The sequence below is a fragment of the Mustelus asterias genome, chromosome 5 (genome assembly GCF_964213995.1).
Source record: "Mustelus asterias chromosome 5, sMusAst1.hap1.1, whole genome shotgun sequence".
Lineage (NCBI taxonomy): Eukaryota > Metazoa > Chordata > Chondrichthyes > Carcharhiniformes > Triakidae > Mustelus > Mustelus asterias.
The window spans coordinates 82,582,191-82,604,613 of record NC_135805.1 but is presented as its reverse complement, the minus strand read 5'-3'; the positions used below and the strand labels follow the sequence as shown (position 1 = coordinate 82,604,613).

Below are 22,423 nucleotides of genomic sequence, written 5' to 3'. Positions count from 1 at the left end.
CTTATATTACGAGCTACCATTCCCTCATTCTCAACTTTCTCTCTGTTCATTTTTAATTGTACAATACTTTGCTGGTTTTTAAAATCTGACCAATCTTCTGACTTATCACTAACCTTTACAGATTTGTACAGTATTTTTTTCAATTTCATACAATCCTTAGCTTCGTTATTCAGCCACAGACATTGCATCCTTCTCAGAGAGTCATTCTTTCTTACTAGGTTAAATATTTGCTGCGAGTTATTAAATATCTTCTTAAATGTCTGCCACTGTATCACTACTGTCCAAATTTTAAACGTGCTTCCCAGTAGACTTTAGCTAGTTCTGCTTTCAAAGGCTCATAATTAATAACTTTGATACGACTAATTTTGCCATCTGCAAGAGGGTAGTTCAATTGAAAAGTTACTGATTTATACATAATCCTTTGCAAATAAAATTAATAAAATGCTGAAAACACTCAGGTGGTCAGGCAACATTTGTGAAAACCCTTTGTCAGAAAAAAAATTGTTGTTAACTGGCATTTGGTAAACAGGAGTTAATTGAGACAAAATGGTAATACACTTCAATTAAAACAATCAGAATTCTAAAGTTCACTATTCTCCTCTTTGGGGAACTTACTATGTAAAAGGAAGCATGTTTCAATCCCAAAGAAAGTTTTTGCAGTCTCAATTTTCAAACTTCCTTGTTCCAAGTTATCCTTTACTCTTTTTCCTCTAGCTACAGTACTGAAGAAAGTTAGACATTTATCTTTGTGTGGAATCTCACAAATCGAGGCAACATAAATCCAATGTCATTCTTCATGAAATATGTAATACATTGCACTCACTGACATCACTTCATACAAAGACAGCATTGATGGAAAGGCTGGGATCAGGAACACTTCTTTTTCTTGAAAATCTAAAAGTTTTCCATTCCAGGACTCTGAGTGGTTACCCAGAATGAAACAGCCCATAATCGGAAAGGATTTTCAGTGTAAAAGGTCTTTTGACCTACAATTGCCTGGTCTGGTCTAGACTGCCCTTCCCCACTTCAAGAATGATTGTGGGATGAATTGTGTGTCTTGCATACAGCCCTCAAATATCATCTCAACATGGCCTCAAAAGAGTTTGGAAATTTGAAGTGGGTAGTTTCAACAGCTGTTTTTGTAAAGCACAAATTTCTAAGAGAAAAATGGTGTAAAACAATGGCTGGAATCTTCCAACTGTTCACGTTGACGGGATCTTCTGATCCCACCGATGGTGGCACCATTGCCACAGGTTTCCTGGCGGTGTGGGTGCAGTCAATGGGAAATTCCACTGACAGCATTGGGACCAGGAGATTCTGTTGCTGATGAATGACGAGTTGCCTCCCGCCGCGAGAAACACACCGCAGGGAGGACAGAAAATTCCCCCCGATATATTGTGCATCCCTCTGGCCTCTGTGTAATGCACAAACCTTTGCATTGCCCAAAAATCGCACCTGCACAGTGAAGACAAATTAATTACCAAAGCTCCTTTCTCAAAAATAATCACAGTAATTTAAACTGTGCCATTTTGAGAACATCCTGAACTATGCAAGGTTTAAGCCTACTCATTCAGAGATGAAGGGAAGTCATCCATTTTGGACCTGAAAGGAGAGATCAAGTGAGAAGCAATGGAGATCCAAAGAACCTCAGGGGTCCACGTACACTGATCATGAAAATATCATGATGATAGGTACTGAAAGAAATCAAAAAGGCTAATGGCCTTTGTATCTAAAAGATTAGAATACATGGTGCAGAAGTCATGCTGCAGCTGTACAAAATCATGGTTAGATCATACTGGAGTAATGCGAGATGTTCTGTACACCACACTTTAGGAAGGCTATATTGGCCTTGGAGGGAGTGCAACATAGATTTACTAGAATGATATCTGTACTCCAGGAGTTAAGCTAGATGGAGAGATTATACCAATTAGGGTTAAATTTCTTGGTATTTGGAAGACTAAGAGGTGACATGATTGATGTTTTTAAAAGGGGAATGGAAAGGGTAGATTAGAGAGAAATGTTTTCCACTGGTGGTGGAATCCAGGACTAAGGAACATAGTTTAAATATTTGAGCCAGGATTTTCAGAAGTGAAGTGTTCTACCTGCAAAGGATGAAATAAGTTTGGAGCTTTCATCCACAAATGACAATTGTTAACTATAAATGAGAGTAATAGATTTATATCAACCAAAGGTATTAAGGTATGGGCAAAGATAGGTATATAGTGTTAGGTCACAGAGCAGCTTTGATCTAATTTAGTGGTGGAACAGGCTCGATGGGTTACTGCTATTCCTGTTCCTAGAAATAAGAACTGCAAAGTGTGAACATGTAAATCAGATAGGCAGAATATAGTGGGACCAGAAGTTGTAGTCCACAACAGACATTTGGAGTAAAAATGGTGCATAGTGGAAGTTGTAATTCATAAGAACAATACTTCTACAATCTGGGCAGACGTTTAGTGCACAGAAGGACTGATATTCAAAAGGCACTGGTTCCCTGTATTACACAGTATTTTGTTCACATTATTTGAAGCCTGTACTACTTAGGGCCACACAAGCCATCCTTGAGTTGTGGTGAACCATCTAGTTGAGCCTTCGTGTCAGAAGTAAAGACAACATTGGCTTTATGAATGTAATACAAAAGCATCAAGCCTCAGAAGTGGAACAGCCCTTTGAAAGGAAGCATTGTTGCATAGATCTCATGTAGAGAAACAGAAACTCCTGGAGTCTCTAGCCTCCCGGACGTCCATATCTGCGCCAGGTGCGTCGAGCTGCAGCTCCTAAGGGACCACGTTAGGGAACTGGAGCTGCAGCTCGATGACCTTCGTCTGGTCAGGGAGAATGAGGAGGTGATAGAGAGGAGTTACAGGCAGGTGGTCACACCGGGGCCACGGGAGGCAGACAAGTGGGTCACGGTTAGGAAGGGGAAGGGGAAAGGTCAGGTACTACAGAGTACCCCAGTGGCTGTGTCCCTTAACAATAAGTGCTCCTGTTTGAGTGCTGTTGGGGGGGACAACCTACCTGGGGGAAGCAACAGTGGCCGTGCCTCCGGCGCAGAGTTCGGCCCTGTAGCTCAGAAGGGTAGGGAAAGGAGGAGGAAGGCAGTAGTGATAGGGGAGTCTATAGTGAGGGGGTCGGACAGGCGATTCTGTGGACACAGACAAGAAACTCGGATGGTAGTTTGCCTCCCTGGTGCCAGGATCCGGGATGTTTCTGATCACGTCCAAGATATCCTGAAGTGGGAGGGAGAAGAGCCAAAGGTCGTGGTACATATTGGTACCAATGACATAGGTAGGAAAAGGGAAGAGGTCCTGAAAAGAGAATATAGGGAGTTGGGAAGGGAGTTGAGAAGAAGGACCGCAAAGGTAGTAATCTCGGGATTGCTGCCTGTTCCACGCGACAGCGAGAGTAGGAATGGAAGGGGGTGGAGGATAAATGCGCGGCTGAGGGATTGGAGCAGGGGGCAGGGATTCAGGTTTCTGGATCATTGGGACCTCTTTTGGGGCAGGTGTGACCTGTACAATAAGGACGGGTTGCACTTGAATCCCAGGGGGACCAATATCCTGGTGGGGAGGTTTGCTAAGGCTACTGGGGAGAGTTTAAACTAGAATGGTTGGGGGGTGGGAATCAAATTGAAATGACTGGGAGAGAGGAGGTTAGCTCACAAATAGAGAAACCTTGTCGACTGTGTGAGAGGGAAGATAGGCAGGTGATAGAGAAGGGGAGCGATCAGACCGAAGGTTTGAGATGTGTCTATTTTAACGCAAGGAGTGTTGTGAACAAAGTGAATGAGCTTAGAGCGTGGATCACTACTTGGAAATATGATGTGGTGGCCATTACAGAGACTTGGATGACTCAGGGACAGGACTGGTTACTTCAAGTGCCGGGTTTCAGATGTTTCAGAAGGGATCAAGGAGGGAGGCAGAAGAGGTGGGGGAGTGGCACTGTTGATCAGAGATGGTGTCACGGTTGCAGAAAAGATGTACACCATGGAGGGATTGTCTACGGAGTCTCTGTGGGTGGAGGTTAGGAACAGGAAGGGGTCAATAACTTTACTGGGTGTTTTCTATAGGCCGCCCAACAGTAACAGGGATGTTGAGGAGCAGATAGGGAAACAGATCCTGGAAAGGTGTAATAATAATAACAGAGTTGTCGTGATGAGAGATTTTAATTTCCCAAATATTGATTGGAATCTCCCTAGAGTAAGGGGTGTAGATGGGGAGGAGTTTGTTAGGTGTGTTCAGGAGGGTTTCTTGACACAGTATGTAGATAAGCCTGCAAGAGGAGAGGCTGTACTTGATTTGATATTGGGAAATGAACCTGGTCAAGTGTCAGATCTCTCAGTGGGAGAGCATTTTGGAGATAGTGATCATAATTCTATCTCCTTTACAATAGCATTGGAGAGAGATAGGATCAGACAAGTTAGAAAAGTGTTTAATTGGAGTAAGGGTAATTATGAGGCTATCAGGCAGGAAATTGGAGGCTTAAATTGGAAAGAAGTTTTCCCAGGGAAATGTACGGAAGAAATGTGGCAGATTTTCAGGGAATATTTGGCTGGAGTTCTGCATAGCAACGTTCCAATGAGACAGGGAAGTTATGGTAGGTTACAGGGACCGTGGTGTACAAAGGCTGTAATGAATCCAGTCAAGAAGAAAAGAAAAGCTTACAAAAGGTTCAGGGAGCTAGGTAATGTTAGAGATCTTGAAGATTATATGGCTAATAGGAAGGATCTTAAGAAGGAAATTAGGAGAGCCAGAAGAGGTCATGAGAAGGCCTTGGCAGGCAGGATTAAGGAAAACCTCAAGGCATTCTACAAGTATGTGAAGAGCAAGAGGATAAGACGTGAAAGAATAGGACCTATCAAGTGTGACGGTGGGAAAGTTTGTATGGAAGCGGAAGAAATAGCAGAGGTACTTAATGAATACTTTACTTCAGTATTCACTATGGAAAAGGATCTTGGTGGTTGTAGTGCAGACTTGCAGCGGACTGAAAAGCTTGAGCATGTAGATATTAAGAAAGAGGATGTGTTGGAGCTTTTGAAAAGCATCAAGTTAGTTAAGTCGCCGGGAACGGATGAGATGTACCCCAGGCTACTGTGGGAGGCAAGGGAGGAGATTGCTGAGCCTCTGGCGATGATCTTTGCATCATCAATGGAGACGGGAGAGGTTCCGGAGGATTGGAGGACTGCAGATGTTATTCCTTTATTCAAGTAAGGGAGTAGAGATAGCCCTGGAAATTATAGACCATAAGACCATAAGACCATAAGACATAGGAGCGGAAGTAAGGCCATTCGGCCCATCGAGTCCACTCCACCATTCAATCATGGTTGATTTCAACTCCATTTACCCGCTCTCTCCCCATAGCCCTTAATTCCTCGAGAAATCAAGAATTTATCAATTTACCAGTGAGTCTAACCTCAGTGGTTGGTAAGTTGATGGAGAAGATCCTGAGAGGCAGGATTTATGAACATTTGGAGAGGTATAATATGATTAAGAATAGTCAGCATGGCTTTGTCAAAGGCAGATCATGCCTTACGAGCCTGATTGAATTTTTTGAGGATGTGACTGAATACATTGATGAAGGAAGAGCAGTAGATGTAGTATATATGGACTTCAGCAAGGCATTTGATAAGGTGCCCCATGCAAGGCTTATTGAGAAAGTGAGGGGGCATGGGATCCAAGGGGACATTGCTTTTTGGATCCAGAACTGGTTTGCCCACAGAAGGCAAAGAGTGGTTATAGATGGGTCATATTCTGCATGGAGGTCGGTCACCAGTGGAGTGCCCCAGGGATCTGTTCTGGGACCCTTACTCTTTGTGATTTTTATAAATGACCTGGATGAGGAAGTGGAGGGATGGGTTGGTAAGTTTGCTGATGACACAAAGGTTGGAGGTGTTGTGGACAGTGTGGAAAGATGTCAGAAGTTGCAGCGAGACATTAATAGGATGCAAGACTGGGCTGAGAAGTGGCAGATGGAGTTCAACCCAGATAAGTGTGAGGCGATTCATTTTTGACAGGTCAAATAGGATGGCAGAATATAATATTAATGGTAGGACTCTCGGCAGAGTGGAAGATCAGAAGGATCTTGGGGTCCGAGTTCATAGGACGCTCAAAGCAGCTGTGCAGGTTGAGGCTGTGGTTAAGAAGGCGTATGGTGTACTGGCCTTCATCAATCGAGGAATTGAGTTTAGGAGTCATGAGATAATGTTGCAGCTATATAAGACCCTGGTCAGACCACACTTGGAGGACTGTGCTCAGTTCTGGTCGCCTCATTACAGGAAGGATGTGGGAAGCCATAGAAAGGGTGCAGAGGAGATTTACAAGGATGTTGCCGGGGTTGGGGAGCATGCCTTATGAGGATAGGTTGAATGAGCTCGGCCTTTTCTCCTTGGAGAGACGAAGGATGAGGGGTGACCTGATAGAGGTGTATAAGATGTTGAGAGGTATTGATCGAGTGGATAGTCAGAGGCTTTGTCCCAGGGCTGAAATGGTTGCCCCAAGAGGACACAGGTTTAATGTGCTGGGGAGTAGGTACAGAGGAGATGTCAGGGGTAAGTTTTTCACTCAGAGGGTGGGTGCGTGGAATGGGCTGCCAGCAACGGTGGTGGAGGCAGATTCGATAGGGTCTTTTAAGAGACTTTTAGGTAAGTACATGGAACTTAGCGATTACTAGGCTTACCTATAACCCTCTATCTTACTAAGGTAGGGACATGTTCGGCACAACTTTGTGGGCCGAAGGGCCTGTATTCTGCTGTAGTTTTTCTATGTATCTAAACTCTACAAATAACTTTGTTGTGAATTAATTAACTTGTGTCTTTATTATGCTAGAAATGTTACTTATATTATCATATACATCCTTAGTTAACTGATAAGGCAAGTTGCAGGCTGAAAGCAGTAACAAAAATATTTTACCAGTTTAATTGATTCCCCCTTATTAAATTTTAAACTACTTTTGCTGTTTATGCTGGCAACTTTTTTCCTACTCTGCTTGCTCATCAGTAACTTTATACCTAGTAATATTTGACACTATCAGCATTAGTCAACAAAGAGCCATTTATTGATTTTTATGAATCATATTTGAGCTAATTGGATTCCAGGGACAGACAATTGGAATGTGTGACAATTATAAATGCAGTGTATATTTTGACAATTTTATTTCCAGGTAAAATGGACACCATATAAATATAAAACTTTGAAATCTACAGATAGGAATCTTGGTTAATTTTCACTTAAGTTTGCTAATTTTTCAGCCAAGTGGCTTTCTGGGGAATATAAATGTTCTATTATTGTAGTGCTATTCAACAAAAAACCTGTGGTGTTATAGAACACAAAATGCAACAAAAGCAGTTTAATAGCACAACTTTGCAGTTCGATAGCACACTTAGCAAAATGCTAAGATGTAAAGGTCAAAAATGAAGATTTTTTTCTAGCATGTTACCATACTATTGGCTTTTTTTTGATTACCATTCATATAAGGTTCAAAAATAGTTCACTTACAGGAAATGCCCAGCTTGTTTCTATACTAAACAAAGCTAGTCAGAAGTTATGGCTAGTGACGAGAGAGAAAGCAAATAAGGTGAGAAGAAAAAGGTGGCACATAAAAGATGTCAGGTTGATAACGTCAATGAGAACTAGGCTGATACAGAAAGTTCAGAGGGGAGCAAAGAAGGAAGTCAGAGAGTCTAAGAGAGAGTGTGAGAAGAGACTGGCAGCTAGCATAAAAGGGAATCCAAAAGCTTTGCATGAACACATAAATAGTAAAAGGGTAGCAAGAGGAAAGTTGGGGCTACCTAGGGAGCAAAAAGGGGATTTATGTATGGAGGCAGACAGGTTGAAGCACTAAATTCGTCCTGTGTATCTGTCTCTGCCACGGAAGAAGATACTGCCCAAGTCCGTTGTGAAAGAGTGGGTAGTTCAGATATTGGATAGCCTCATAATTGATAGAGAGGAGGTATAGGAGGCTGGCTATGCTTAAAGTTGATAAGGACAAGATGCATCCAAAAATGATGAAGGAAGTCAGGGAGGAAACTGTGAAGGTTCTGGTCATAACCTTCTAATCCTCCGTTATATTCCTACTCAAAAAACAGGTGTATGGATAAATCCAGCAACCATATGCTAATCAGTTTAACCTCAGTAGTTGAAAACATTGAGAAATAATAATCCAGGCTCAAATTAACAGCTACTTGGACAAATACAGATGAATTCAGGAAAACCAGTAAGGGTTTGTTGGGAAAATTGTGTTTTTAACTTGATTGATTTTTTGATGAGGTAATACAGATGGTAGACAATGGCAATGTATGTGGACTTCTAAAACACATTTGATAAAATGCTACATAATAGACCTGTCATAAAACTTGAAGTCCATGGAATAACATGACAGTGGCAGCAAATGGCCTGGGGGTACATGTGCACAAATCATTGAAGGTGGCCAGGCAGGTTGTGAACGTGGTTAAAAAGACAGATGGGATTGTTGGCTTTATAAACAGAGGCACAAGGCTGGATTTCAGGTAGGAATAGAAAAATGCAGCCAGAGTGGACAAAGATGGACATTTCAGAGCTGCTGGAATTTTCACCAAGGTGACAGCATTTTAGAAACCTTTCACATCACACCTGGTCAGTAGAAGTATGAATAATGAATTGGAAGCAGGAAGACTCAAAGGCGAGTAAAAATGGTGTTGCCTTCTTTACAGTTCATCATGAAATGCTGTAGCCTGAATAATATCTGTGTTTATCAAAATGAGTGACGAGAGTGCTGTGATTGGAAATGATAGTTGTCAGGTTGTTACTTCTGACAACTGATATGCTATCAAATCAAAGAACAACACTGTAAAGGTGAAAACCTTCAGAATTATTATAGATCATACACTGGTTAAAGTGCTATTCTATATTATATATTCTATAATATTGAAAGCATAGTCCAATGTAAGATCAATTGTAAATGGTTTGAACTTTTGGGTTAGGTGGATTGACCACGCTAAATTGCCCCTTAGTGTCCCAAGATATGTAGGTGAGGGGGTTTAGCCATGGCAAATGCGTAGGGTTACGGGGATAAGAGGGGGGGGGGGGAAGGTGGGCTTGGATAAGATGCTCTGTTGGAGAGTCGGTGTAGACTCGATGGGCTGAATGGCGTCCTTAGGGATTTTATGATTTTCCTATAGTTTTCATTAATCAAACAAACAGATGAGCCATTTATCTGGCTGCTTCAAAAATCTAAAAGTTGTCTGAACTTTTGGCTACCTTCAAAGGCACCAGCGGATTTCTGTACTGCAGGGTTTGTTTTCACAGCTATTCTGGGAAAAGTCTGTTTGATGGTTTGGTTGCTTTCAAAACTACTAATGGATTCTTGACTGCATGGTTTGTTTACATAGCATTGCTGGAGAATATGTGCTTGATAGCTTAGATGCCTTCCAAACCACTAATGGATTCTACAATGTAGGGTTTGTTTACACACCTGTCCAGGGAAGTGAGTCTTTTGATTTTGACAGGTAAATGAGGTTGTAAGATGATAATATTTGTATGTCCCTACTGAAGTAATGTTTGGCTATTTTCACAGATTTATGAGCATTTCAATGACTTTCAAGTAGGGCTTGAGAGTCCTCTATATAAAGTAGATACTGCATGATTGGGTGAGGGTCAGGGTGAAAAGATGTAAGTGGGCAAAGACGAATTAAGGCAGTAAGGGGATGAAGGGGTGAGACGGGTTTTTAAACAACACCAGAATTGGGCTGATGTTTCAGTGAATAGAAGTGGGCCTATTAACCTGGCTGCTTTGATAACTATCCCTGCCTCTCCTGGATGAAAATCATGCCAGCTGGCACTGCTAGAGCAGAGGCAGGATCGCAATGTCGGGAAAATTCTCGACTCCTAATTCTCACCTTTGTGATGGAAGTCTGTCCCATTGAGTACAAAAAGTAGTAAGTTATGACTAATCTATATAAAACTCTGGTTCAGCCTCAACTGGAGCATTGTGTTCAATTCTGGACACTGTGGTTTAGGGAGAGAGTTTGCAGAAGGGGTTTACCAGGATGGTTTCAGGGAAGAGGGAGTTCAGTCACTTGGAACCATTGGAGAAGGTGGGTTATTCTCCCTAGACAAGAGATGGTTGAGAGAACTTTTGATGGAGGATTCAAAAGCATGAGGGTCAACAATGAATAGGTAAGAGAGAAACTTTGGCAAAAGGGTCATGAATCAGAAAGGGCAGGTTTAAGGTGATTGCCATAAAAACAGGGAAAACGAGAAAAAACATTTTTATGCAGCTACTGTTTAGAATTGGAAATGTAGTGCTCAAGAGCAATGGAGGCAAATACGATGGAAGGCTTTCAAAGGGCAGTTGAAGGAGTAACTCAAGAGAAAAAAGTTGGATGATTACAGACAAACAACAGGGGGCATTGGGTGGTGGGAATAGCTGATATGTTTTTGCAGAGCATTGCCATGGACATAAATGGTCAAATTGCCTCCTTCCGTGTTGTAACCATTATATGACAGGAAGCTGTTACATTTAATTTGAATATGATTACTTTGTAGTTTTGGTTCTGTGTTTGATTGCCAGCTGTATTTACATTTAAGAATAACACATTTAAGGTTCCTTTGTCCCAGTAAAATGTTAAGGTATATCTTGAGTCTGTCATCTTCAAACTAAATAGCCCTATATGAAGCCATCATACAAATATTGGCCTGGCTTTTGTGGATAGGAGGAAGTTTCCCAGAGTTTTCTTATCAATTTACAATGAGTGAAATAAAGATTGGGTTGTGCACATGGGATTAAACTAGAAATTGAAATATCGTTAAGCATACTTTTAGAAATATTCTAAAAGTGTATAATTTTCATAACAGAAACAAAACTAAGATTCCACAAATATAAAATTAGTTCTTCAGGACTAGGGACCTTGTTCAACAGAACCTATTAATTTAGCATGCAGTTAAAGACTTAGTCACACCTCATTCAACAGCTGCAGCTAACTTAAGAACTTTTACAGCGTAACTAAAAATGTGAAAGTGTGAGTTCTCATTTGTTCAGTGATTTCCAATTAATCGTATTCTGTGGAGCTGTCAATAGCGCATTCTACACAAAGCACTGAATCACTGATAGCAACTTTTGGATATCTGACACGTATAGACTCCAGAAGTTACTGTCAGTTTCAGAGGCAGAGAATGCTTACAGTTTTAATTTCATTATGACCATGAAGTTTGAGCCAAGTTGCGCAGACGTTTTGACAGATCTAACTGGAGTAATGCATTTAGTTTCATGCACTAACCTCCAGAAAGCTTTATTGGCTTTGGAAAGGTTACAAAGTTTGACAGTGTTAAAAGCTGCACATTAGCCAAGAAGGATGAAGAGGGATAGTGTACCATTGTTGCAGTTATATAGGATGTCATTTGTAACTCTGTTGAGGACCATTCTAGTGCTGTAGTGGAAATAAAAAAAAGGATAGCAATTGTTCAATCATGGAGTTGCATGAAAAAAAAGGCACAGATTTTGGAGGTAACAACACATTCATTAGTTCAAGTGAGATGAGAGATTAAAACAATGTGGGGTTGGGGGAGCATTTCAAAGGGAACAAGTCCAAAATTCAACCAATTAGCACTTAAATGTTATTTAAACCAGTGCAAATGAGCAATTTTCCAAAAAGCAGGCAGTTTAAGAACTCTTAACTACATCCGAATGATTCAGTTGGGGGGGCAATTCTCTCAGCCCAGCATGTAGCGGGCTTCCCGATGGGCACCACAGCCTCCGCGCATCTCTAGATGCCGGATTTCCAGCATCATCAGCTCCATGCCAGAAATTAGGGGTGTCAAGAGAGACCGGGATAGCCGGGGGGTGTGTGTGTGTGTGTGTGTGTGTGTCGGGCCGGGGGCGCATGTCGATGCTGGCCCGGACATGTCTGGGAGGCCAGCGATTGGGGGTGCTGAGGGGGGGGGGGTTGGTGGGTCACACGGCCAGCGATGCGGGGTTGTGTGGATGGCCAGCGATTGGGAGGCTGGCAGTGCGGGGCTACTGTGCATGCGCCAATCTCGGTGCTGACAGATAGGCGCATGCACAGTGGCCCGCTCAGTGCTCTGCTGCCAGCCTCTCCTGCAGGAATAGCCCCGCCTCCAGCTTTTCATTGTGATTCATGCTAGGGCTTTCTGTGATGCATAGAGTGTGGAAGATTCATTTTGAAAATCCAGCTGAAAAAAACTGTGGTATTTACTCCGGTTTTTACACAAATCTGGCCCTTAGAGTTTTTTAGGGAAAATCCCAGCCATGGCTTTTAAGCAGTATATGTTATACAATCATGTCAAAGAGCTACCATGGGGAGTCTAATTAAATCTATTTTATCCTGACAACACATAATAAATTTGGTTTGTTGAAATAAGGATTACAATTTCCTTTTTTACAGATTGCTTATGATTACTTAATTAGAAGCATAATAATCTGGTACTACTTTCAAACATATAACACTTTTTTAGGGTATCCAATGAGCAATATTGAGAAATAACATCATTCTGTCCTCCTACATTTACGTTTTTCCTCCCTATTATCCCATCCCTCCCCCACTCCAGCTTCCAGTTGTCACCATGGGGCCAGCCGTTCCTGAGATAGAAGGATTTTGGCTGACTTGCTAACAATGTGCTAACAATGATATTCGGTCATTGATTGACAAGAGGCAAAGTTCTGGCAGGTATTTGGACTGCATCAGCAAAGATACAAAATAAATGCACAACAAGCTTGCAATTTGGACGATGATTAACGGTCATCGTGAACATTCTGATGTTGTTTCCCTTACATACTAATGACTCAAGTTACCTTTGCATCAGCATTCTAACCCACATTATAAAATTAATAACCACAGCATTTTGCTTTTAGAATCTCTTCCTTGTTTATCTCAAGCGTCACATTCAGTTGCTGACTAGACTTTTCTACTTCAAGGCTAAAAATGTGTGCAAAGATTCATTGCATCTTAACCACGAATCTCTGACGTGGCTGGCAACGGGGATAAAGCAAAAGAAATCTGCTTTACTTTAGTCTTTTAACTTGTTCGTCATGTTCAAATAATTTCATAAATAAAAGATTGCAATGTTCTCAAAAGCTGGTGGAGTGTTGGATCGGGCAAGAAAACCTGTGTGAACCTCGCAGGTTTCATTGCTGGCTTTTCTCGCCAGATCTAATGGCACTCTGTCTTTCACACAGCCAGCTGGAGGGGCGGGGCCTAAAAAAGATGGCAATGCCGGAAATCTTAGAATGGATTAAATGATCAAAATGGCGATTAAATCTCCCACATGGCAAATGCAGCCGCTAAATCAATAATTTTTTTCCTGAGTTTCACCACACATGTATTGCAATTTATAGTTTTGTTTTCTTTTGAAAATTCCTCAGGGCTTAGTGGAACCTGGGGGGTGATAGGATGGTGGGGAAGGAAGTCAGTATGGGACTTGGGTCCAATGGGTCTCTGTCCCTTTTTGCATCCATTTCAAACAAGAACTTACACTTACTTGACACTTCGAACCTGGGAAAGATTGGTTTCCCCCAAAGGACATGGAATTCTTTAGGATTATCACTGAAAAGGAAGGTGCTGATGATACAGTATTATGGAATCATTCATGGGGCACTCATACAAAATAGGAGTAGCAGTAGGCCATTCAGCCACTCTGGCCTGCCCTGCCAGTTATTTTTTAATTCATTCATTTGGGAACCTGTCTCGGGGGCAGGGAATTCAGATGGTGTTCGTAAAGCAGAAGTGGAAATGAATAGGGTTGGGAAGCATTTTCCGATCAGGGCCAGTGTGATCTCCTGGACTCGTTTCGATCACCTCAGGGGGTCGGAGAGGAATTTCCCAGATTTTTTTTCCCCATATTGGCCCTGGGGTTTTCACTCTGGGTTTTCGCCTCTCCCTGGAGATCACATGGTCTGGAATGGGGGGGTGGGGGTGAGTTAATAGGTTGTGATGAACAAAGCATCGTAGCTGTGAGGGACAGCTCGGTGGATAGGATATTGGTATGTAGATAGGCTGGAAAATTGGGCGGGGATCCTGGATTCAGGATTCAATCCTGGACCGGGGAGCGGCGCGGGCTTGGAGGGCCGAAGGGCCTGTTCCTGTGCTGTATTGTTCTTTGTTCATGGGATGTGGGCATCACTGGCTAGGCCAGCATTCATTGCCCAACACTAATTGCCCTCGAGAACATGGTGGTGAGCTGCCTACTTGAACTGCTGCAGTCCATATGTTGTCAGTGCACCCACAGTGCTGTTAGGGAGGGAGTTCCAGGATTTTGATCCAGCAACTGTGAAGGAACGGTGATATATTTCCAAGTCAGGATGGTAAGTGACCTGGAAGGCAACATTCAGGTGGTGGTGTTCCCATGTATCTGTGTACTTGTCCTTCTAGATGATATCGGTCGTGAATTTGAAAGATGCTATCTAAGATCATAGAATATAATCATGGCTGATCTGTTTATATTTCAGGTTCTATATTCCCATCTATCTCCAATAACCTTTGATTCCCTTGCCTAACAAGAATCTATCTCTGCCTTAAAAATATTCAGTGGCCCTCCTTCCACTGTCTTCTGAGGCAAGGAGTTGCAAAGTCACACAACCCTCACAGAAAATAAATTCTCCTCATTTTTGCCCTGTTTTAAAACAGTGCCCCCGAGTTCTGGACTTACCCACAAGAGAAAACATCCTTTTCACATACACTTTGTCAATACCATTCCAAATCTTGTATACTTCAATCAAATCACCCCTCCAGTAGAAACAAGCCCAGCCTTTTCACCCCATCCTCATATGACAGTGTGCGAAGAGTGTCCTTGCAGTTAGCATTACCGTGAAGCAGTCTGGAAGAATCACAGAATTCCTACAGTGCAGAAGGAGGCCATTCGGCCCATCAAGCCTGCACCGACAACAATCCCACCTAGGCCCTATCCCCGTAAACCCACATATTTACCCCACTAATCCTTCTAATCTACACATCCCGGGGCACTAAGGGGCAATTTAGCATGGCCAATGCACCTAACCTGCACATCTTTGGACTGTGGGAGGAAACCGGAGCACCTGGAGGAAACCCACGCAGACACTGGGAGAACATGCAAACTTCAAACAGACAGTTACCCAAGCCGGGAATCGAACCCGGGTCCCTGGTGCTATGAGGCAGCAGTGCTAACCACTGTGCCGCCCAGTCAGCATTGCAGTGAAGCAGTCTGAGAAGAGGGTCCTTGCAGTCAGCTTCACAGTGAAGCAGTCTGGGAAGAGTGTCCTTGCAGTCACTTCTTGTTGAAAAAAATAAGGAGTTACATCACAGCAAAATCTGCAAAAGTGGATTGAGAATTCTGAGTGCTAGCTTGGAGTTTGGAGTCCTGAGGTGACGTCAGGATTCAAAAGTAACACGAGGCAAGTGGAAGCAGCTGATTGGGTGAGTACAGTCAGGTAAGTATTTACTACTTTTATTGCTTACAGTTTGTAAGATCTTTATTTTGTGGCCTACAGCTTGTAAGGGCTATATTCAGTAGTAACAAGGACCAGGGAAGAAGCCAAATGAAAGAACTGATGTTTGATTTTAAGTAATTTAAAGGGGCAAGACATGGCAGGAGAACTCAAAGCTGTGGTGTGCTCTTCCTGCCATAAATGGGAAGCCGGAACATTTGCAGGCCCGGGGGCCAGCATGTGTGCAGGAAGTGTCTCCAGCTACAGCTGGAGCATTATCGAGGTGGAAAATATCATGGATAGCACGTAGAGAGAGATGGTCATATGCAGGCTAAGACACAACAGGCAGGAAGAGAATGGGTGACCACCAGGCAGAACAAGAGGACCAAGCAAACAGTGCAGGAATCTCCTGTGACCATTCCTCTGTTGCAGGGAATGGTCTCTCAAGGGGAAGCAGAAGCAGCCCAATTTGTTGCACCATGGTTGGCTCTACAGGGGAGGAGAAAGTGTGAGAATGTAATAATCATAGGGGGATTCAGTTTTAAGAGGATAGGCATCTTTATGGCCACAAATGAGACTCCAGGATGGTATGTTGCCTCCCTGCTGCAAGGGTCAACGATATCTCAGAGCGTTTACAGGACAATCTGAAGGTGGAGGGTTATCAACCAGTGCCCGTCGTACACATTGATACAAATTAAATAAGTTAAAAAAAAGGATGAGATCCAGAAGCAGAAGATAGGGAGTTAGGAAGTAAGTTGAAAAATAGGTCCACAAAGGTAGTGATCTCAGGGTTTCTACAAGTGCCACATGCTAGTCAGAGTAGGATCAGCAGCATATATCAGATGAATATGTGGCTGAACAGATGGTGCGAGGGGAAGGGTTTCAGATTCCTGGGACATTGGGACCAGTTCTGGGGGAGGTGGGACTCGTACAAAATGGACAGGTTGTACCTGGGCAGGACCAAAACTGATGTCCTGGGAGATTGCAGGGTAGCTAATGTAACCATACTATTTAAAAAGTGAGGTAGAGAGAAAACAGACAACTATAGACCAGTCAGCCTGATGTCAGTAGTGGGAAAAATGCTAGAATCCATTATAAAAGATTTAATAGCAAAGCACTTGGAAAACAGCAGCAGAATCAGACAAACAGCAGCAGAATCAGACAGCAGAACCAGAACTAGAGGGCACAGCCTCAGAACCAGAACTAGAGGGCACAGCCTCAAAATAAAGGGGGGTCAGTTTAAGACAGAGTTGAGGAGGAACTTCTTCTCTCAGAGGGTGGTGAATCTCTGGAATTCTCTGCCCACTGAAGTGGTGGAGGCTACCTCGTTGAATATGTTTAAGTCACGGATAGATGGATTCCTGATCGGTAAGGGAATTAAGGATTATGGGGATCAGGCGGGTAAGTGGAACTGATTCACTTCAGATCAGCCATGATCTTATTGAATGGCGGGGCAGGCTCGAGGGGCCAGATGGCCTACTCCTGCTCCTATTTCTTATGTTCTTATGAGTCAGCATGGATTTATGAAAGAAAAATCATGCTTGACAAATCTACAGCAATTCTTCGAGGATGTAACTAGTAGAGTTGACGAGAGGGAGCCAGTGGATGTGGTTCATTTGGACTTTCAGAAGGTTGTCGACAAAGCACCACATAAGAGATTAGAAATTAAAGCACATGGGATTGGGGGGGCGTGGTGGTGGTGGTTAGATGAATGATTTAGATCAATCTTCTGTTCAGGCTAATATATTTAAAGTTCAACACTCTATGGGTGAAGAAATTTCTCTTCATCTCAGTCCTAAACGGTTTACCCTGTATTCTTAGACTGTGACCCCTGGTTCGGAACTCCTCCACCATTGGAAACATGTTGTGGGAGGAGGGGGGTGATTGCAGGAAGGGAAGTAGATTAGCTTTGATGTAAATGAGGACAGGGATCACCTTTTGCTCCTCCACTAGTTGTGCTAGAAAAGTAATCAACCCACTCATGTAGCAATCCTCACTTCCTTTTAGTTGTTGGGTTTCCTGATGCTGGGTATATCTAGCTGACCAGCAGTAGTGCCAGAATAGAGATTAATGAGGCATGTGGCTTTGTTAAATATATTTAAATTAAACACTTGCTTACTGGAAGAGCATTGGTCACCCGTGCCCACACCCATATCTATCTGGTTATAGATTTTAAAATCAAAGAACATTCTTTCCTTATTCATTGTATGAAAACCTCAATTTTAAAAATCTCTGTTAAATCTTGTTAGTGACTGTGTTCTCGTGTGGATTGTCTTAGTTTCGCATGTTGTTTCTCCATTTATTACAATTCCTATCCCCAGGATCATTTCGGTTAATCTATGATGTTTGTTGTCCATGGCTTTACAATGAAGCACGAAAGCCGAACATTGTTCTCTAACTGTAGCCGAACTATTGTTTTGTATAAATTTATCATTACTATACTTCTTCAGCCTTGCATGTCCTGTACTGATTTATAAAATCCAAAATGTTGTTGGCTTTTTCATAGTGCCATCTACTTGCACTGATACTTTCAAGAGATTATGCATTTAATCCCTTGGGCCTCTCTGTTCATCCATATCTTTCCGTACCTTTCCATTGAGTATATTCTCCATTCTAAATTTTTCCTTTCAGGGGAGGCAGTGTCGTGGTGGTATTGTTGCTGGAATAGTAAGCTAGGGACCCAAAGTAATGCTCTGGGGACCTGGGTTCAAATCCCACCACCATGGCAGATGGTGAAATTCGAATTTAATAAAAATTTGGAATTAAAAGTCCAATGATGACTATGAAATCATTGTTGATTGTCATAAAACCTATCTGGTTCACTAATGTCCTTGTCTGGTCTGGCCTACATGTAACTCCAAATCACAGTGATGTGGTTGACTCTTAAATGTTCTCAGGAATAGCCAATAAATGCAAGGACAATAAATTTGGGCAAGTGATGCACACATTCCATGAACAAGTTAAAAAAAAAGGGGCTGGGCATGCCAAGAAGGAATGTTTGATGATAGCAGTTTTGAAAGCAAGAGAGATAGTACATAAGGAGTAGGAACCATTTACAACACAGTGGGTTATCCTGAAATAGTGCACTGTTTTGTAAAAGAAACTGATTTGACAGTGCTTGATGCGATGTAGCCAGATCTCGAGATGGATGGCTAAACTAGTTGTGCATCAGATAGGCTCAAGATAGTGTCACTTATACTGGACGGATCTGCATATGGAAGTTTTATCTATTGGATTAATCAAGATGGATAAGACTAAAGAATTTGTTGGGAACAAAGGTCAAAGGTAGACATGAGAGAATGGTTAAGCAAATGGATGGTTGCAGAACCATCATGGCAAATGGAGGGTTAAAGGCTAGGCCATTCCACAGGGGGTGTGCGGTGCTGCCTGAGTCTTCCTCCCTTTGTGGTGATGTCAACAGAAGAGTTGTGGTGAAACAAGGTGAGCCATCCTAAATCTAGAGTATTGTATTGGAATATTGTATGCCTGACAATGCAGTGGTGTAGTACAACAGGAATAAATTCTGGCAGAAATGGAGTTCGGTAACGTCTATTTTTTAAAGTTAATTTTCATGTGGCAATCAATCGCAAAGCAACTGACTGTCCTGGGAAAGGGAAAAATTAAGTTCTTGGTCTTGAGCCCTACTTGTCACTTTTGTCCAGCATGGCTGGCTCCATGACACTATGGCAAGGTCAGCTCTCAAACTGGAATTAACTAATCTGCCAATATGGCATGAGCACCCCATTGTAATCAAATTAACTAGAATTTGCACTAGACAAAAATTCTGCTCCTTTGCTCATCTAGTTGTGCCAGGAATTTCGAGACTAAGCTATCTGTTCTAATTTTATTGCTCTTTGTTGTTTAATTAACAAGAACAATCAGGAAATAACTTCAAAGCCCACATTAATCTATTTTAAAGCAAGTTCCATTGTTTTTGTGGTTTGCTAAAAGCTATAATTATATGGTCAATTTTTACATAGCACTTTTGATTTATTTTGACCCACGGAGGTCTCAGATCAAGAAAACTTCAATATTTCTTTACAGGAGTTACGGTAGCATAACTTTTAAAATAATGTTTCCACATTGTTATGACATTTGAGAGCTAAATGGAATAAATTGAATAGGTTATTTGTTGGAACATCCTTCTTACTTGCAATGTTAACTGAAAAAAAGTAGCAGGCAGAAGATAACCATCAATACTTTTTAAAAAGTTACTGATTAGGAGATACAAGCTATTTTATTTTAGAATAGCTACAGAGATTGAAAGAAAAATATCTCAGCAATTACAGTCCTTAATAGATCCCATCCACTTATCTTTCTATATGGTTAATTTGAACTTTATTAAGTGTGATAACAAAAGTAAGCAAACATTCAAACTTTTATGACCTAGCCAGCTGGTTGTAGCTTGGCAGACTACATGTTGGCAAGTATGAATAGCCTACAACCAAAAGTCAAAAAGCAACAGACACTTCAGAAAGTTAAGATTGTGCCCAATCCGGTCGCTTTGAATTGATACTTCTCCTTTTCTTAAAAATTCACAGACTAGCCAATCCAGTTCTAGGACAAAATCATTACTAAGCTTTACATTTTTAACCAAAACTATTTGAAACAAAGTTTCCAGTAACAACAAAGTGTAGTGTATACTTGCTAGATATATTAGGTCCATTCTCAGTTAATCGGTAATAAATGCTTATGCAATGTGCAAACAAGACACTTCAAAGAATTCGTATCAGTGAATGTACAAGATTCTGAAGTAATATAAAACACATGAATTGTAATGGAAAAGAGTGTTTAGTAATGCTTTAGTTGCCAAAAAAAGAGTATTTATTCTCCTAAGAAGAGTTTCATAACCCTTTTTTTCAAGAAAATTACTGCTGCCGCAAATTGCTCACAACAATTTCAATTCTTCGAACTTTGACCACTTGAAACTAAAAACGTTCTTACATATAAATATAACTTTTTATAGCTCTGTTATTACGTACTGTGAATGGAGAAAGAGGGCCAATTTTGTGGCTGTACCGTCGGAGCACCTCTCTGATGTGGCTGGGTTGTATGGCATCACTGAGAGTCTCCAGACCACAAGCTGCAGCACTCTGTAACATAAAATCATAAATTCTCAACTAAATCAAAAACACTTTCAGACAACTCCAGATAAAAGACCTACAGTATAGCAGTCTCAACAAGTTTAGCATTTTCAATGGAATATATATTCACATTAAATTGATGTAAAGGCTCAGAATAATAATGGGTCAGGAGAGAAAATTGAAAAATTAATTAAAGCCACCATTGGATATAACAAACATATTAATTAAAATGTCAATAGTTAAACTAAAGTCACATTTCAAAAAGAAAATTGTGGTGTTGAACTAATATCTATCTTCCTGAGTACTATCTTATTTTGTAGAAGCGATCAATAATAGATTACATGTATGAAGTTATTTGCACATGCAAAACAACACATAGTCTTCAGCAATAGTCCATGTGAAGACACACTAAGTATGCCGTCTAGGAAAATCATAAGATGGATCTCCAGTTTATGCTGATGTCAGCCAGAGCACGGGAAGCTACAATTAGTCTGTGTCACTGGGCTAGGTAGAGATGAATGTAGCTAGGATTGCTAGTGCTGACATAAAGATAATGCTGGAAATACTCAGCAGGCAACACCTGTGGAGAGGAGACCAAGAGCCAAGCAGCAGGATTTTGCATTTTGACTGGGACTCTGACCCTGTACCTTGTCGGGGACAGTTATCCAACACTGATTTTGCCTGAATTGACCGATTAGTGGCCAGAGAGCATGGTTGTCATCTAATTAAGGGCAGTAGGTAGGAACTCTCAGCTGGAGGGCTAATAGGTTGTCCTTCAGTATGAAAGGAGCTGCAGTCTGCCTTTGCAGTCAAGGTGGGAGGTGCCCTCTCAACACCAACAGCCTCAAAGACATCCTTGATAAGCTACCTATTGCTTTCAGGTGGATGGTCATTCCATTCCCTGAACTGGCCTTCCAGAAAATGGGATGGGATGATGCCAGCAAATCAGAATGGTGTCCACTGGCATGAAATTTTACACACTAGCCCACCTGCGTTCCTGTCCCTCCATCAGCCATAAAATCCTGCCTTTATTTTAGGTTGATGATCTGGCGCTGATTGCTGACTTTAGAACTGCAAAGTGCACTTAATTTGTTGCTGATGTGAAATAATTTAGTTTAGCTGAGATGTCTTGATTGTAGGGCAGCTAATCAGTATTCACTGAGGTCACTTGTGTAAGGTATGAGAGGGGACCGTTGGTATCATGCTCAAAATGAGTCAACATCTTCAGGAGCTGTATGTATTTTGTTCATTAACATTATTTAATGAAACAAAAAAAAACTTGAGAGCCTGCCCCTTTAAGAGCTTTTTGCTGTTACCACAATTATTCCATATAATTTCGAAGATTAATTTATAATTGCTTAATTTTTTCAACGCAAAAACAAAATTAAGAATGTAATTGTTTGCTTAATTGATATTGTAATTTAGTGATTATTATTTAACATAAATATTGGTTATATTTAAGTAAAATAGTTAAGCTGATTAGGTTAAGAATTTCTCTGATTGCTTTGTACAGTGAGAACTCAAAAGCAGTCAGGAGAATTTTCTTTGTTCAATATTTCTAACAAGTTAATAAACATTTTCTTTTCAGATCTGAGGTGGATTTTCCTGGATACGTTTTTGATGTTGATATATGTATGAATCAGGTGCATTCTAAACTCGGTAGTTGGAATTTTGATCATGAGAAAGTAATGTCTATGCAAATTGAAAGAAACCACACAGAAATTGGTTTCCACTTACTCATTTACATAATTATAAATTAGCACTGCCTATTCTTTCTCATCTCAAACATTTAAACTGATAGGAAAATGTGGAGAACCTTTACCATTAAATATTAACATTCCAAATGTTTCCTCAAACCACTGTCTAAGTATCACAAATGGTACACATTTAGTCTGATTTTTTTTCTCTCTTGTAGACACAACAAAAAGAGCAGAGCCATGGACCTCTTC

The 22,423-nt window shown here is 41.4% G+C and overlaps 1 protein-coding gene across 10 annotated transcripts in view; it reads right to left on the bottom strand.

Moving 5' to 3' along the window:
- Positions 1-22,423, bottom strand: part of supt3h (SPT3 homolog, SAGA and STAGA complex component) — a 416,614-nt gene that overhangs the window by 48,037 nt on the left and 346,154 nt on the right. For 7 of the 10 annotated variants that reach the window (XM_078212917.1, XM_078212921.1, XM_078212919.1 and 4 more), the window contains one exon: positions 20,373-20,483. In XM_078212917.1, the coding sequence (XP_078069043.1) occupies positions 20,373-20,483 (111 nt within the window). Of the gene's footprint in view, positions 1-11,208; positions 11,402-20,372; positions 20,484-22,423 lie in introns of those variants that run through there. The other 3 variants (XM_078212918.1, XM_078212922.1, XR_013497769.1) reach the window with 2 other exon arrangements.